Genomic DNA, 16524 nt, shown 5'->3' with positions numbered 1-16524 from the left:
ATGAGATAAAAAGGTAGTATCCTTCTCCACGTGGGAGTCTAATGTACCAAATTATTAACTAAATTAAACTCATTAATCAGTAGAAGAGAAGCTAGAACTCTGATTACTTTGTAAGAGACACACGTGCATGTTCCCACACACTTGTGTTTGTGCACACGTAGCTTGCCTGAAATGTGTGAATAAGGACAAGAATATGAGCGCCACAGGGGGGAGAGGCTGTGCTATCCGGTAAGAACGTTGTTACATGTCTATGTCTTGACTAGCAAACAGTTGTTTCCTGCTGTATTAAGATTTAGAGTATGATATTTGAACTTTTCAAGTGTAGTGTTCCGGATGCAATTACATCTAGCAGCATATATTGTAGATGATAATAAATGGAATACCCACCAACTTCTCTTCCCCTCTCCAAGTGTGTAAGAAAGACCACAATAGCCAAGAAAGATAAGAAAAACACTAAAACGAAAGAGCCTATCTATAGAGCCTGCATTTGTTTGATCTGTCTGGGCTACTGTAGTAACATGACTTTGCAACTTGGTGGAGAACATGAAGAATTTCCAAATATAAATGGCTGGCTCTTAGATAATAAAAGCAGCTGTTTTTATTCTAATGTGATTCAGCTCTATTAAAATATAGTTATGAATTCTTTATTGCATTTTTGCTACAAGAGCGCCCCAAAATCCATACAGTACACTGAACTTTGAATGGTTTTTGACAACAAAAAAACAAGTAGGCCTAAATCAAATTAACATTCAAATTCTCGTAAACATTTCCTAAAAAGGATATCACATTGAAGAAAAACCCAGAATTCTATCCTTGAGCTCATTCCAGCAACAATTATCCGTAAACTCTGCCAACAGAAGGTTGTTGAGCAGTGAGTAAAGCACAAGACAGTAAATATTGCACGTGACCAAGGACGCTGAGGTGAGATGATACATTATACGACGTGTGATGCACAAAACAACATGAGGCAGGAGTGCAGAGAGAAAGAGAAGGAGAGTGATAGCTCTGCAGGGAGGAAGCGTGAGACCATCTGCTGCTGGCTACCTGCTGTTCCCTCTTTCTCTGCACTCACCTTCCTCCTCTTCTTTCTCCCCATTTCCCCTGCAGTCTATAAAGGTACTCAGTCAGTTAGTGTCAGAAAACTGGTGTCTAGTCACTGGGGACTTCACACACACACACACACACACATGCTACAGAAAAAGGCAAGCAAGAAGATTTCAGTTTCAATGAATTTGTGACTTTACATTTCATATTTAATACTTTCCATCATTGGCTTTGTTACATTTACGTTATTACCCTAAACACACTGGCCTCTTTTCTTCTACGTCTCTTTCTCTCTAAACATGCAGACGTGGCACGCACACAGAAGAAACAGACACACAAAACATATACACACCCACTGTGAGAGGGCCTCTCTAATGGATTCTGAAGATTCCAATTTCCCCTCTGCCACCAAAGACAGAAAACCCTCTGAGCTCAATTACCCCTGTCTCACACACACCAGACGGAACCACAAGCACACACACATGTGAACACACAATTGGATGCATCTTTGGTTGTAATCACGGACACACACACAAATCCTTGCACACCTTAAACCACTGTGACATGTTGAGAATCACACAATCATCGTCACGCAGTCAGACTGAGAGGAGTATTAGTCTAAGGTAGATTTTATGTGATAGGAGATAACGGAGGGGGGGGAGTGGTCAGGATAGAAAGAAAGATGGAATGATAAAGGAAGGCAAGATGGGAGGATATATCAGGATAAAGATGCAGAGAGAAATATGAGAGTAAACAAGGCTGAAACGAAAGATCTGAAAGAAGATGTAAGGGTAGAGTGGAGAGGAGGTGCAGGTTTGTGGCTTTTACGGAATCCACTCTTCCAGAAACCTTATTAAATTCTACAATTAGCTGGACGTCTCAGGCTATAAATAGGCTCACTTTTCCCATTTCGTAATGTCAGTCAGTGAGCCAGGCTTCGACTGTGGGGGAAACAAAACAATTGAAATTATAGTGAGGCTCTCTCTTTTGTCTGGCCACCCTTTTAACGGGATAATTACTAGTCTATTCATTCGCGCTCGGCCAGGGCGATATATCACCTCACTGCGCAGCGGCCCCGCTTTCTGTGATAAACGTTCCTTACAGAGGAGGGGGGAGGTAGGGGGGAGGCCGAGGGTTAACGTGTGCCCGTTGATATCAGTTTACTGACTGCTGCTAGCTTTCACCAAAAGCTATGTCCGCTGTATTGAATAGCCTCCTGCCAGAATCTGGAGAGCAAAAGAGACACTGCACCTTGGTTTCCAAAGTGAAGCCGACACCTTCCCGTGGGCCCTTTCATTCTCCGAGTGGAAGAATGAAAGGGAAAGAGAGGGAGTGAAAGGCATCTATTATTCAGCACGGCCCCGACCCCTGCATACGCGCGCCATTAAAAATAGGAAATCCATAGCGGAGACAAATGGCTTCTAAATGAAGCACTACAGGAGGAGAGCGGAGATAGGGACCCCTGTCACATGCGCTTTAATTGTCTCCCGGGGCGATAAGGGGATTTATCAAATTCATCGTGCCAGTAAGGGCTGTTACACCGACGACCATGAGCGGTTGAAGAAACAACACAGCACGTGTTTGTTCGTTCAAAGATGCGCACCATGAGATGGGAGCAGTGAGCAACCAGAGTGATCATAAATTGTGCAAAATAAACCTCTGTGGTGCCCATTGACTGTTATGGTTAAATTAAACCCAACGCATGGGCTGGTTTGTAAATAAAAGGGTTATAAAGATATTCAAATAAGTTTCTGTTGTGTGAACAATAAGCAATGGTCAAAGTAGTTATGGGCATGTAACTGCTTGGTTAAACATTACAGATCAGCTGTTGGTGATGTCATGGAAAATAGAAGTATATTAGTCTCTATAAACCCTGCTCTCCATTTCAACAGAAGCAAACATCAGCCAAGCAGTACAAACGGTTGTACCTTACTGTTCATCACCACTCACAGAGAGTTTTCAAGGAATGTATCTAAATGATGACCTGGTGCTTCGGAGCCATGGAAGTATAGTACAAATGCTAGTGATGCACAGAGTAGCAAAAGCAATATCCAAACAAGACATTTAGTTAGTTTCTAATCTGAGATATATTGTGATTTACACCAATCAGCTACAGCATTAAAACCACTGACAGGTAAATTGAGTGAAATTGTTTATCTTAAAATAATGCAGTGTTTTCAAGTGTCATAAGACACGAGATCTAGCCTTACATGGTTGAGCCAGCATTGGTTGCCGAACTTCAAAGTTAGCAGCATCATGAACCGTCACAACACAGATGCAGAATGTCTCTGTTTGTTAAATATGCTCAGTACCAGCAATTGTGCAGTTGCTTGTGTGAGAAACTCCATGTTTCAGAGCACTCACGATTTCCACTAAGATGCGCTCATAAGCCTAATGCCAACACAACACAGATGTTTGAGACAATTTCAGTCACTGCATGCTTTTCAAACATTTGTCTTTTTGATGTCATAATAACCTTTTTTTCACTTTGTAGGATGTTTAAGATGATAAAACATCATTTTAACACTGCAGATGAGTCAGACAACATGGGAAATCATGCCATTAAGACCTTTAACCAATGCTACCAAGAAAATCATTAAAACCAGGTTTTCCTCTGTGTCACAAACCCACTAAAAATACAATGTCATGATCCTTTAATGTTTGGCCAGGGAAGTGTACAAAGATGCAAGAAACCAAGGCCTAAAATCTAAAGTTTTATTAACAAGCAGAGGCAGTTAGCAACAAAGACACGGCCATAAACAAGTCCAAACACTCCAGAAACCTCATAAGGATTATCAGGATATATGAAGCGCAAATTATTCTAAAGTAATGGGAAACAAGTTTAAAAAAAATCCCAGGCACCAAACAAACACAAAAAACAGGCAGCAAAAAGAGGCCCCAGCTGGGTCTCCTCTCGTTGTCACTGTTTGGGAAAACACTGCAAAGACGACTTCCAGCTGCTGACCTAGACATACGATCTATGCCTCCACAAGAAGACTCAGGTTGCCAGTAGAGAAAGTAGCCACGGAACAGGGAAAAATTAGGGGAAAAAAGAGAGACATAAACAAATCGGTGTGTGATTTTTAATGTAAAAAAGAATTGGTCTCTCTTGAGTCAAGATTATCGGTTGGTTCACAACTACCTCATTCCAGATGACCCTTGCTGTGAAAGTGTTGCTTGATAAGGAAAACTGAAGATAAAAAATGAGAAAAGTGTGTGTAACATGTTACATTGGCCATATAGTCATCGCTTTCCCTCCCCTTCTCATGCAGACGTTTGCTACACTGTACAGTCAAACAAACTTAGCTCTCTCAACCGACAGTTACCACGACGATTCAATATGTCGAAACAGGGTTGAGATAGTTGCAAAACAAAAAAAATACATCAACACAGTAATGCTGATGGTGATCACACACGGAAAATACAGCAGAGAGACGACAAACGTTGATCAGTGCTACACACATGCCTGTCAGTTTACTCCAGACTTTTTTTACTTTCTTGACTAAACAGAGCATGAATAGTGCATAGTCCAAGGACAATCGAGCAGAACCAGGAATTCTGATCAACTGAAAACAGGTATGGAGGAAAACAGGGCAAAAAACAAAAGTACACGAACATCAAAAAGTCCTTTAAATGAAATTGTCATGTAAATTCATCCATGTTGTCAGTCAGTACATACATGTCATCTATTTCTGTCCCACTGTCATGAAGGTGCTGTCCTTTGATAGCCTTCATAGAAGTTCTTCAGATTTGTCAAATATGCTTTTTCATTCCAAAGCTTTATTCTCAGAGAGCGAAAGAGAGAGAGAGAGAGGGAGAGCCATGAAATGTATCAAATAACAATATGCTGAGCAACAGAAGTATTTCTAAGCCAAGTTATTATAGATTTTTTAAAAGCAAGACACAGATATATCTACAAATGCAACATTTCTGCTACTTTGCCCTTCTAGACTTTTTATGTGGAAAAATAGGGGAGAGTGGCATGTGTCTAGCTGCTGCATTGCAGAAGAAACCCCAGCTACCCAAGATTCTTCATTGTGTCAGACTGTTTTCACTTCAGAAAAATGCACTCATAAACATTCATATTTGCTTTCCAGAGAAATTACAAAAGCATGAGTCATAAATGATCTTGTTGTTAAGACATTATAAATGACCCCATTAAAACTGATGACAAAAGTAATTAGGATTTAATTAGAAAATGAGCACTTTTTATTGTTATAATAATTAACCTCTACTGATGTTACAACTGACCCTTGTTGTGAGTAGATCATACCAAAGTGCAATTCTGCTTCAGATAACAGTACGTTTCTCTTGTGAGATCATAGAGAGCTTCTATATTCAGTGTCAATTTTGAGGTAATAAACCAAAAGCTATTCAGCAGCCAGTGCTTTCAATTCAGTTTGAATTATGAAGGTACTTGCTTTCCTAAAAGGCTTTGATATAGGCTAAGAAAGACATGAAATGAGCGTAGCAGAAAAATGTATCTATGCAGACCAAAAGAATGTTTTGCCTAAGTGGAAATGTAGATGAAGACAAAAAAAAAAATTCCTGGAGAGAATGTGTATGTGTCTGTGTGTGAGTGTGTGATCTGTCTTTTGTGATGGATGAACGACAGTCGGCATGGCAGCTCATCTCCTCTCAGGCGGCTGGGTGACAGAGAGAGATGTTACAGCACAGAGACAGTACAACTGCCACACTGGCAGGCAGGTGTCTCACTCACACGTGCACACACATGCGTGCACACATCTAAAGCATACACTTGCATGCAACATCAAGATCCCCTTCCTCTCGTTCTGGCTTTTCACCTGCCCCTCATTTCACAACCCTGCCACCTCTGCCCACCACCTCCGTCTACCAATCTCTTGCCTCCCCCCCTCCACTCAGCCCATGTTCCCTGTAAGTGAGCTGTCTCTTTGTGGGCGGCGACCTCTTCGTCTGCTGCGATGCCTCAGACCTGAGCCTGTCAAACGCTCACCCCCTCCTCCTGATACTTCCCATCCCAATCAATGGGAGAGCCATGAATATTTCACACACCTCAGGCGGGCATGAGGCAAACAGGAGGAGGAGGTGTGTCCTGGTCGCCTTGAGGAGTGGGGTATATGGCAATGGATGTAGGGGGTGGGGGGGGGGATTTAGGCTGTCAGGGCGCCAGTGTGGTGGAGAGATGGGGCTTCTCTTCCTGAGTCAGACAGGGCCAATAACTCATTAAAGGGAGAGAGATGTAGAGGTGAGGATGTGACAGGAGGAGAGGGAGACAAGAGCAGAGCTCCCCTCCTCTTTTCTCTGTCTCTACTTTTTGCCTTCTTCTCCCTTCTCTCTCTACTTTTCTTCTGCCTCCATCTTCCCCATCTCTCTTTTTTAAAAACAGCCATCCCACATGCACACATACACACTCCTATCCCCCCTTTCCCACTGCAACTCCCACTACCCCTCTCTCCCCCACTCACCCCCTCCTGCTCTCCTCCCTCCTTCCATCTGTCTTTCTTGCTGCAGTGCCCATGCTGCCAGGCAGTATAAATCACATCTCTGGGCTTGGCTGCAATGGGCCTGAAAATAAAAAGGCATAAAAGTGTCGGGATGAGCTACGGGCTGGGGGGGAGAATTCCTTTATGATGGGTCTAAATCCTCCTCCCACCCCGCTTCCTCCCTAGTGTACCCACACAAACACACACATACTGCTTGTAGACACATAGACAACACAGAGTTTTACTCTGAAATTATTCCCCCAAACAGTAGCAGTTTGGGTCTCCCTCTCTCTCTCAGAAACAACTGTACAACCATCCAAACACATATACGCTGTGCCACATATCATATTAAGCTTTTTGTTGGCTGTGATCAGAATTGAGATGTCTCGTCACCATCTTTTGGTCCTTAAAGGGGCAGTCTAGCTAAACCCCGTCTCTGTCATCTGGCCCTGCTCTCGTTTTTCTACAAGTGATTGCATTAATCCTGGAGACAATCTGCCTTTTTTTGTACTCAAATGGAGCAGGAAAAGCTAAAGGACAGTAGGAAAGTCACGTACAACCTTGTACTGCTTCATTACATTTGAATCCAAGCAGGATAAAAGAGGAACTTTTATACATTTAACCCTTGAAGTTGTTTATTTCTGGTTAGCACTGATGTATTTGATGCCCCAGGGATGAAGATGAAAAAGGCATCATCAGTCAAGAGCAAATGTGCTCCAAGTACCTAAAAGCATTCTTTACCATCTGAGATGGATTTTACAAAGGTTTTTCACCCTGGATTGTGGCACAAAGGAGAGTCACTTCTCTGTGCATAATGGTAATTGTGGACAATTTATGATCACTCTAGCCTCCATCTATGTATCGTTCTGAGTAAATAAACCAATAAAATATGATTAAGGTGGCCTACAACATATTGAAATGAACCATACTGGCAGAGATGCATTGTTAAGGTTGTCTAAATGATTATAGGAAGATGGAGGTGAGTGAAAGCGCCGTGAATGGGGAAACTCCATCACCTGCTAAAATTAACCTATAGCTCTGAGTTCCCCTTTAATCTACGTCCTGATGTGCACTTTGTCAATTCTATTAGATCACGCTGTGTGTGGAATGAACACACAGAGCATACACATACACAGAGTGATGATGATAATGGTGAGCACCTCCCCAGGTTAAACCTATTCAGTCACAGTGGGAGCCATCTCAGACCTAATTATGCTTGCTTTGGCGTTTTAACTGTATTGATCAAAAGACTGAAACAAACGAGAAATGCTTATCAAGCTGGAAAAGAAGAGCCCTCAGGAGTTGGAGTGTGTGTGTGCATCTTTGTGCTTCTGTGTGTGTGTGCTCCACAGGGGTGAGTGAGAGTGATGGTATAGGTCTGAAAGGTGGTGAGATATTGGTGGTTGTAAAAAAAAAAAATGCAATTCTGAGCTTTTGAGTTATTAATTACAGCCTCCCCTCCTTCATCCATTCTTTTAGCAGCCATTAGAAATACTACCACACAAATTATTACACATATATGCTTTTATGCACGGGCCTCGGGAGATACACAAACACACACACACACACATGCAGGATCATACACATACTCCCTCACACAAATTAGCTCATCCATACCAACACTAAGCCTACAATATCCTGCACTGATGAGCAAGCTCCCGTCGACCTTGGAACTCTCTGGAAAGACAATGCAAGGGGAGCCATGCTGCGAGAGAGAGGAGGTGGGGGTGGTTGAAGTAGATAAGATGGAGGGAGAGAGACAATAGATGAGAGGAGGGAGGGATGGTGAAAAAAGGAGAATGGGGGACGGCAAGTGGAACTGTTCAGTTCAGGGCAGGAGGGCAGTGCTCCCTCCCTCCTTTCCATCTCAGCTCATCTCGCATGCAAATGTGGTTTCTATACGGTTCCTTTGTGCCACTTCTAACTGCTCCAGAGAGAAGCAATTACAACTGCTCCATTCACTCAGAGAGAGAAAGACACGCATGGATGGAGAGGGGTAATTAATAAAGTGATAGGAGGGGGGAGTTAAGGAGGAGTCGCAGAGGCAATCACGTACCTGTGGAGGTTCTTCAAGTAGGACCGGAGAGGGGTATTGATTTTAAAGGCAGTTCTCTTATTGACACAAATAGTAACGATAAAGTTGACCTGAATCAAGATTACTTCTTGAATGGTCAAAGGTGAGAGGTCACGAGCATTAGATGAGTTTCACAGTATGTGTAATATAACAGAAGACAGGAGGCTTGGTAAATATGCCACATCTGTCTTAGAGTCTTTACTCTCCCAATCACAGCATCACAGACCTGAACCTACAGAATTTATTGAATCAAAAGACCTCCATCCAAATATGACATCACCCTCTTTTTTCTCCCTGTTTCTGTGAGCAGACACTTGCAGTGCCAGTGCCATGTCCTATTGCAGTCACAGTGGCCAGGCAGCGCCGCAAGGTATGGCGAGAGCTTTTATGGCAGTCATTTGGGCTGCTAATATGTCATCTCCATTAGCCGACTTTTAACACTCTCAGATAGATGGCCCTGTGACATTTATCTGCGCATGGGTCGTATTTTAGCTGCTAAATGGCCGGTGATGTGCGGAGTGCGTGCAAAATGTGTGTATGTGTATGTTTTAGGCGTGCAGTGGTGGGTTTTGGGGAGGGAGATGCATTGACTTTTAATGATGCCCTGTGCCATAGCACTTTAGAGGGAATAATCACAAATACAATGCAAGTCATCACCTTTGACCCCAAAGATATACAAACACACACACAAAAACAAGTTGAGCGGAGTCTACAAGGTCGAGACCCAGGGCTACCTCTTCAAGACAGCTTGGTGAGCCTGGGTCTGCAGCGTCAGCTGAAAAACACCCAATTACAAAAAGAGAACAGGTAATTAACTTAGCTGCCTACAGAGAGATAATAAGAGCTAAGAGAAAAGAGGGAAACAGAAGAAAGAGAGAAGCAGAGGAGAGAGGAAGTGCAAAATGGGTGGGGAAATAAGCACAAGGGGCAGGGTGAGAGCTAAACAGGCTAATTGCCCATATGGATTTTACCATTGTTGGCTTTTGTACGGTCAAGGAGGTGAAGCCATTCCCAGTGGTGGCGTCAGGTGAAAGTCTAAATGAGCTAATAATTTAGAATCATAAAGTTAAACCAATATTGACGGTCACCACGTACATTGAAAAGCATTAGAAAGATTCTGATCATAAAACAGCTGTAAATATGAAATATCCTCTTGTCAGTTAACTCATCACATACAGCGGCACCTTTCTCCCCTACACATTAAAGTACCATCCACTATGCTGCATTAAAAAGCTGAGAATATGTTTCTGTGTCATTTTATGAGTTCACTACAGACACTTGGTCACCTGTCCAAAGGCACTGAAGTTGACTAATGTGACAGAAAATTAACAATTAGACATATCACACGGGCCCAGAGCCATCGCAACGTGGAGCGTTCACAACTCAGTGGGCACCCTAATTGCTTTGGAATACAATTGGGTTTGGGCTTTGTTTGGTGTTTTGGAGGTATGATATGCATCAATGCACATTGGAAATTGAGTTATAAATTACCAAGCTGAAATAGACATGTACCGTGAATACTCAATATCCAAATGCTGGATGTTTTTCTCTTCAAAAAGGCAGATGCATGCACACACACATACACTGAAAACCAGATAAATTCTCTGGCAGCTGCATTTAATTTTGTCAGGAAATTGAACTGCTCAGAACTAGGCAGTGTATCTGTGTGTCATGCTGCATGCTTGTCACGGGGTGCGTTGATAAGGTCAACCTTAACAGCAAACAGAGATGGGGAGCTCCAAACAAAAGCCAGTGGGACTTGAAAAATGACAGGATGAGGATGAGAGGAAGAGAAAATGTTCATTCATGCAGAGCTTTTATGTGTGTGTTTTCACAACTGTCAGTATTTCCAGTGCCACAGTGTGAACGTACGTATCTATGTTTGCTGTATGAAAACAGCTCAACGGCTGGTGTGTGAAGTTGCTGACAGCTTCATTATGGCTTGTGCGCACAGGGAGATTGTGCAGTCCAGGGAAAGAAAAGAGGAGGACAGAGATACAGAACAGACCAGGTTTAAGATGGGCTGGCCGCAGGTCAGTCCAGCGGCTGTTAGGAGGGGCTGCTGTCTCCTTTAATGAGCCTTCGCTTCCTTCATCAGCTTTCAATTTACAAGGGTGTCCACAACTCCTGCATCATCAACCACACACAGTTTAATGGTATCTTGCTCCTTTCTCCCAAGAGAAGTTTATGGTTAAGTTAATTTACAGTCCGTAAGCTAGATCATGTCACCTGAGAAAGCTGTGACAGGATTACAATGCAGCCAGCACCAAGCCTCCCCATCATGAAGAAACATTTAAATAATATTTAAATTAAAAGAAAAAAAAGTTTATCATGGCTCTTAAGTTTTGAAACTGAAAGATTTGCTAGTTCAACATATCCAGACAGATTTCTATTGACAATTCCCCCCCCATTCCAGGAGGCGCATGGATTTTTGGAGCAAACAGTTTTACCTACAAAGATTACATAATGGATTTTAGTCATAGTTTAACAAGTACCACTAAAATGTAGGGAATTGCTCAAAACAAATCAAGAAAAAAAAAAAAGAAAGAAAAAAGACTGGAATTTGACAAATTATGTGAACCCACTGCAAGGGCTCAAGCTCATCTGATCACCTTTGTGTACCTCTCCCCTTCAGTTTATGCCTATGTCTACACTCCCTCTACTGGAATGTCATAACAATGCAAGATCATTCGACTCTTCCCACTTCACAATCCACATTCATGCGTGCTGAAAAATATCTTAATTTTCTATACATGTACACAAACGCAAAATATTTTCTTCAAAAAAAGACAATTTATTCATCCTTTCACAAATCATAAAAGTATTGTCATTTAAAATGTTTACAATTCAAAAAAATAATTCCTAAACTCAGTGCAGCTTTAATCCAGTGATAAAATATACATAGAATATATTCAAAAATTCATAGACATTACTGTATACATTATTTACAGACATTTTACTATGTTTTTAAAACATGATCTTTTTTTCAAGTACACACTACTCATGGGACTAAAGTAATGATTTAAGAGTACATTGAAGCAAACCATAAAAATTAATGTTCAAGTTGAAGATGAAGCTAACATAAAAAGGTTTTTGCTCTTTGGATATAAAGACTAGCAAGAGCTCAGTGGTCCATCAAACAGTTAACAGTTTGATACAGTGATCTACGTCCAGAGGGAAGGTGCAGTACAACTTCTACATGTTAACCTTCAATGGGTGGAGTGGGACATTGAGAGACAGCTCAACAGCTATGGATCTCTTTCAGATGAATGGAGGAAGGGGGTGGGACTGTCTCGCACTGTAGTATCAATGCTTAGTCCCAGGCCTGATGATGAAGAGCTGCCATGAGAGAAAAGAGATCCAAGGTTTAATCCAGCATTTTAAAGAAAAAAGAAAAAATCCCACCAAAGCATGCAAAAATTTAAGCCCAATAACTTACCTTTCACAGTCCAAGTCACAAGACAACTTGCCCTCTACATCACTGATGCACCCACTGCTGGACCGCTGAATGGCCTCAGCCACTGTGTACCTCGTCTTACCAAGAACACACTTCTCAATTTTTGCAGTGGTGAGGTCTGACTGAAGGAACAGATGGAGTCGACTATCTGATAATAAAATGGGAGTATAAAGAACACTGGAGAAGAAAGGACATTCAAATTAGGCCATTTCTTTCAATGATGTATAAAACAGCTGAAATATGACAACATTATTTTTTTTAAATACAAATTTTGATATACCTAGATATCAAATGCCTTAACTTCAAAGAAACTCACTTTTCTAAGAATTCTTGCAAGCCTGCCATCCTCTGGTTGACGTGCACTTTGTTCTTCAGACTGAAAAAGGGGTTCCAAGGTTGCAACTTGGGCAGTTCTCTGAGCAGTGACAAGATTAATTGCATGCTGTTCACAAAATAAGCAAACACCTGTAAAAACTAATACAGATCTAACTAGTTAGACTTATACATACATGATCAGGGCGTTCCGCTCCAGACATTGACGCAACCAAACAAACTCACTGTAACGCCGCCTCACACAGGAGGTCTTCTTTCGGAAACACATGCTATTGGTCTGCAAGACAGATAACAGAATTATACAATGGTCAAAATAAATGAACTAACGCCCCAATTTGCATTTACCAGTAGCTTTTTATTATTTTTATTATTATTACTACAAGATTTACATGTAGACAGATCTCGTAGTCTATGTGTGTGCGCCAGTGGTCATCTTTGTGGAGCTTTGGATCTTGAACAGAAATGCTTATGAACTCCTGCAAAAATCCAAAACCAGGAATCTATAAGCCAATTGGCAAAATATAATCATGGCAAGATTCAAGAGGCTAATTTCCCCTTGTGTGTCAATTTGGGATACTTAAATAGGCCATAGCAGAATAAGTTAAGCAGACATGAAAAACAGAAGAGTTGTACTGGTAAAGAACATGTACTTACATTTTTGGAGAGATTTGGAATGCCCTCCATAATGGATACAAATTTCTGCAAGACAAAAGTATGCATGTTGCAATGAAAGACAAATGTTACACTCAAATAAAGCCTTTAATGACTTCTATTGTTCTAATAGAAAAAAAAAGGAACAGTATAACGTTACAGCTGCATGGGAACTAGCCTCCAATGTATCAGAGTGAAAGATCCATGTCATACTTGGTTGGTAATTAACAAAATAACTGCAAACATTAGGAGCTGATCTGGTAAAAAGCAGAACAAAGGGCAAATAAGGATTAAGCTCAGAAAGGAGCAAACATTTTTAACTCTTAACATTTCAAATTAGGTGCACACAAACCTACTTCAAGAAGGTCTTACCTGTTACTGACAACCAACCTCATCAGTTCAACAAACATACATAGCCACCTACAATTTATTCCAGATTGTTATTTTAGATTCCCCTACCCTTGACTGTGATCATTTATGCAAATGTTAGACAATTTATGATTTTTTTTTTAAACCATCTCCTCACATGACAAGTACATATCCAGCAACACATAACATAATGTGTCTCTCAACACTTTAATGTGAAATGCCACTGATAGGACTTTAAGCATAGCTGATCAATAATTGCAAGCAATGCTGTAAATCCAAGTCTGAGATGGCCTCCTCTATGAAACATCACATGGAATCATATGCCAGCACAGACTAATCTATTAGATTTGCCCAGTGATAAGGTTACTGTTCTTGGTCATGACAATCTGTTGCTGGTTTATGGCAGTTGCCCCGCAAAATGAGTCACCGAGTTCTTTGTCCTAGAAAAAAAGTTGGAGTACATCTATAAATTTCGCATGACTGCATCTGGCAATATAGGCTCGAAGGCATTGGGTTGCATAATACATTGTGTCGTTTTCTAATCAAGGTTCCATGGACAAGATGTTACCACCTGAAGGGCCCGTTGGGTTCTAGTTCATGCCTCCATCAGCCTGAGGTACATCGCTTAGTTGTACAACTGCAGTTAAAACAACCACTGCAAAAACAGCAGTAACGTTAAACAATACTGTGACACAAGTCGAAGCCTTGTCGCATTAAAAAAAACTTACCTCTCCTCTCTTCACTTCCAGATATAATCCGTTTAAGAACAAACCGCGGCACTGGTTAAGTGAACTGGCTCAGAGCTCAGCCCTGTCTGCTCTGAAGCTACACTAATACGAATTTCTGGTTGGTGATGGGACCTCCTCATGCGTCACGTCACTTTAAAATATCGACAAAACGCGACATAAAAGTTGTGAGGAAAACAAAACAAAACAAAACAAAAAAACTTTAGAGGACTGTATTAACCTCAATGCACACGTGTGTCTGTGATCATCTAATTCAAATCGTATCAGCTGGTGGGAGGAGTCAAACTAATGAGGACAGCAACTGGTTGAAACCTCAAACAGACTTGAGAAACGTTTTGGAAAAATGCATTTTTGTATATAAATTATTGGTCATGGAAGCTGAGTTAAAATATCATGTTGACACACGCTAACCATATTAACACTTTTTATGAAAATATATTTTTTTTTTGAAAAAGCTACCACAGTAAGAACACAAATATAAGAAAACTAGTCTTGTCAATATCCAACCCGGACCATTTACTGAGGGCTGAAACGTTTTTTTTTTTTTTTGTCCATTACAGAATGTAACTGCGTCACGGTTTCATATGCATGTTCTTTAGAGTCATTTGACACGTCTTCAGTTTTTCAACAACAACAACAAAAAAAAGTCAGTAACGTCATCCAAATCTGGTCTGTTCAGTGAACCATCAGCAAGAAAACCCATTTGCGACCAAATTAAAGAATATTTTTGCACAAATTAATGCTTTCTTTTTTTTTTTTCGGTGACCAATAAGTATCCAATGTGTATGGCGTACATTTATTGCATGTTAGGTGGAATTAAGCGCTTATTTTTGTATAATTCACTGTAAGTACTGAAAACGCAAAGTACTGTTTAGGAAGCAGTTCCCATATAAAAATAGATACGGAATAATGGGTCTGTCTCATCAGATATAACATCAACATTGAACACATTTTCTTTCCACAAACCAAATATTAGGTCACACTAATCCATACAAACATGCCTAAGATTAGATTAAAGAATTAAACCAGCGTTACCCCACCAATACCAAAGTCCCCAGAAGTCTTATCCATCTTTTCTGTCCAGTCCAGAGATCAATCTAAAGACAACCAGTGAGGCTGGACCTTAGATAAATGAGGCAATACCTCTAGGTAGCTTGTTAATTTGCATAAAGAGGACTCCTTATCTTCGGTAAACAGACGAAGAGACTGTCAGTTGCCGCCGATAGATTTCAAAATGTTTTGGAGGTGAGCAGCTTCTGGGGAAGTTGATTGGCCGCTTATGGCCAGTGAGGTGAAATTCAAAGGAGCTAAAGAGCTGAATCAGGAAAGCGCTCTATGAAGTGGACTATTGACAGTCATGTGCTAGACACGCAGACCATAAATGTAGGCGACGTTCTTTTGTTCAGTCATACTAAGAAAGCCCACAATGAAAGATGTCTCACATTAGCAGCCCACGTCTACCAAGCGATGCACTGCAAAATGACTTGTTGTAAAACGTACTTCGTGTCATACGGGAACATGAAATTAACTCCCACTTTATCAAAACTGGGCCAGTTCCTGAAGACAGCCTCGACTTTGTCATTTTAATGACGTGTGCAGCTGATGGGTAAAAACCTGTGCTGTGATGATGATTTCAGGTGTGATGACTGTATGGCACTGACTGGACAATTGATTTAATCAGTTGTGTAAAAGAAAACCGAATCCACCCACCACCTCTCCTTTCTCTTGTAAATTTCTTTCACCAGATAAGATTTCCCCCTTAACCGGCCCTGTTATCTAAGCAAGTTGTTAAAGTGGCTTTGCCAAGTTAGCGCACAGATTTTCATTGAAACAGAAACCTGTGAGCAACCACCGAATGCCAAAGACACGCACAACAGTCCAAAGTCCATCTCATGCTTTAATGCCCGTTGAGTTTTCCCTTATCAAGTGCCAATGTGACCAGAGACTTGCATAAGAGGAAAAAAATATGTAATTTAACCATTTAATCTTAGCAATGCTGGTGTACCTACAATATTCTTACTTTAAACACTGTATCTAGCTAAAAAACAAACAAAAAGTAGTTCAGCTTGAAGTCAAGCAACCAATTGCATTTTTGTGTTCCAATCCAGCTTCTCCTTGGAGCCATAAATTAAAAAAAACTGTCAAGTTAGGTCACATAAAACCTTTATTAGAACTTGAAAGTATATTTACAGACAGTAAACAAAATGTACTATTGGAATAAAACAACACTTGTGAAGAAGAAGAAAAAAAAAATTACAAGTGATGGAGAGGAACATAGACAAAGCTCTCCATTACTGTCATACAATGCAAGTGTAACATCCTAAGAAAAACAACAAAAAAAGTAGCTAAAACTAGAACGAAGGCCAGCGGAGAAAGTCCAGTCCT

At 41.0% G+C, this 16524-nt stretch overlaps 1 protein-coding gene across 1 annotated transcript; it reads right to left on the bottom strand.

The window, feature by feature from the left end:
- Positions 1 to 11458: 11458 nt before the first annotated feature.
- Positions 11459 to 13167, bottom strand: snx10a (sorting nexin 10a). The gene is made up of 6 exons (XM_072370666.1): positions 13028 to 13167; positions 12763 to 12849; positions 12550 to 12650; positions 12357 to 12455; positions 12023 to 12217; positions 11459 to 11922 (listed from the first exon to the last, which is right to left on the bottom strand). Exons 1-6 carry the CDS (start codon positions 13091 to 13093, stop codon positions 11832 to 11834), a joined length of 639 nt encoding a protein of 212 aa, XP_072226767.1. The 5' UTR covers positions 13094 to 13167; the 3' UTR covers positions 11459 to 11831.
- Between the last annotated feature and the right edge of the window lie 3357 nt (positions 13168 to 16524).

This window comes from Leuresthes tenuis, unplaced genomic scaffold, assembly GCF_036924035.1.
Source record: "Leuresthes tenuis unplaced genomic scaffold, fLeuTen1.0.hap1 SCAF_18, whole genome shotgun sequence".
In the NCBI taxonomy this organism is placed as follows: domain Eukaryota; kingdom Metazoa; phylum Chordata; class Actinopteri; order Atheriniformes; family Atherinopsidae; genus Leuresthes; species Leuresthes tenuis.
This window is presented reverse-complemented; position numbering and strand designations above follow the sequence as displayed.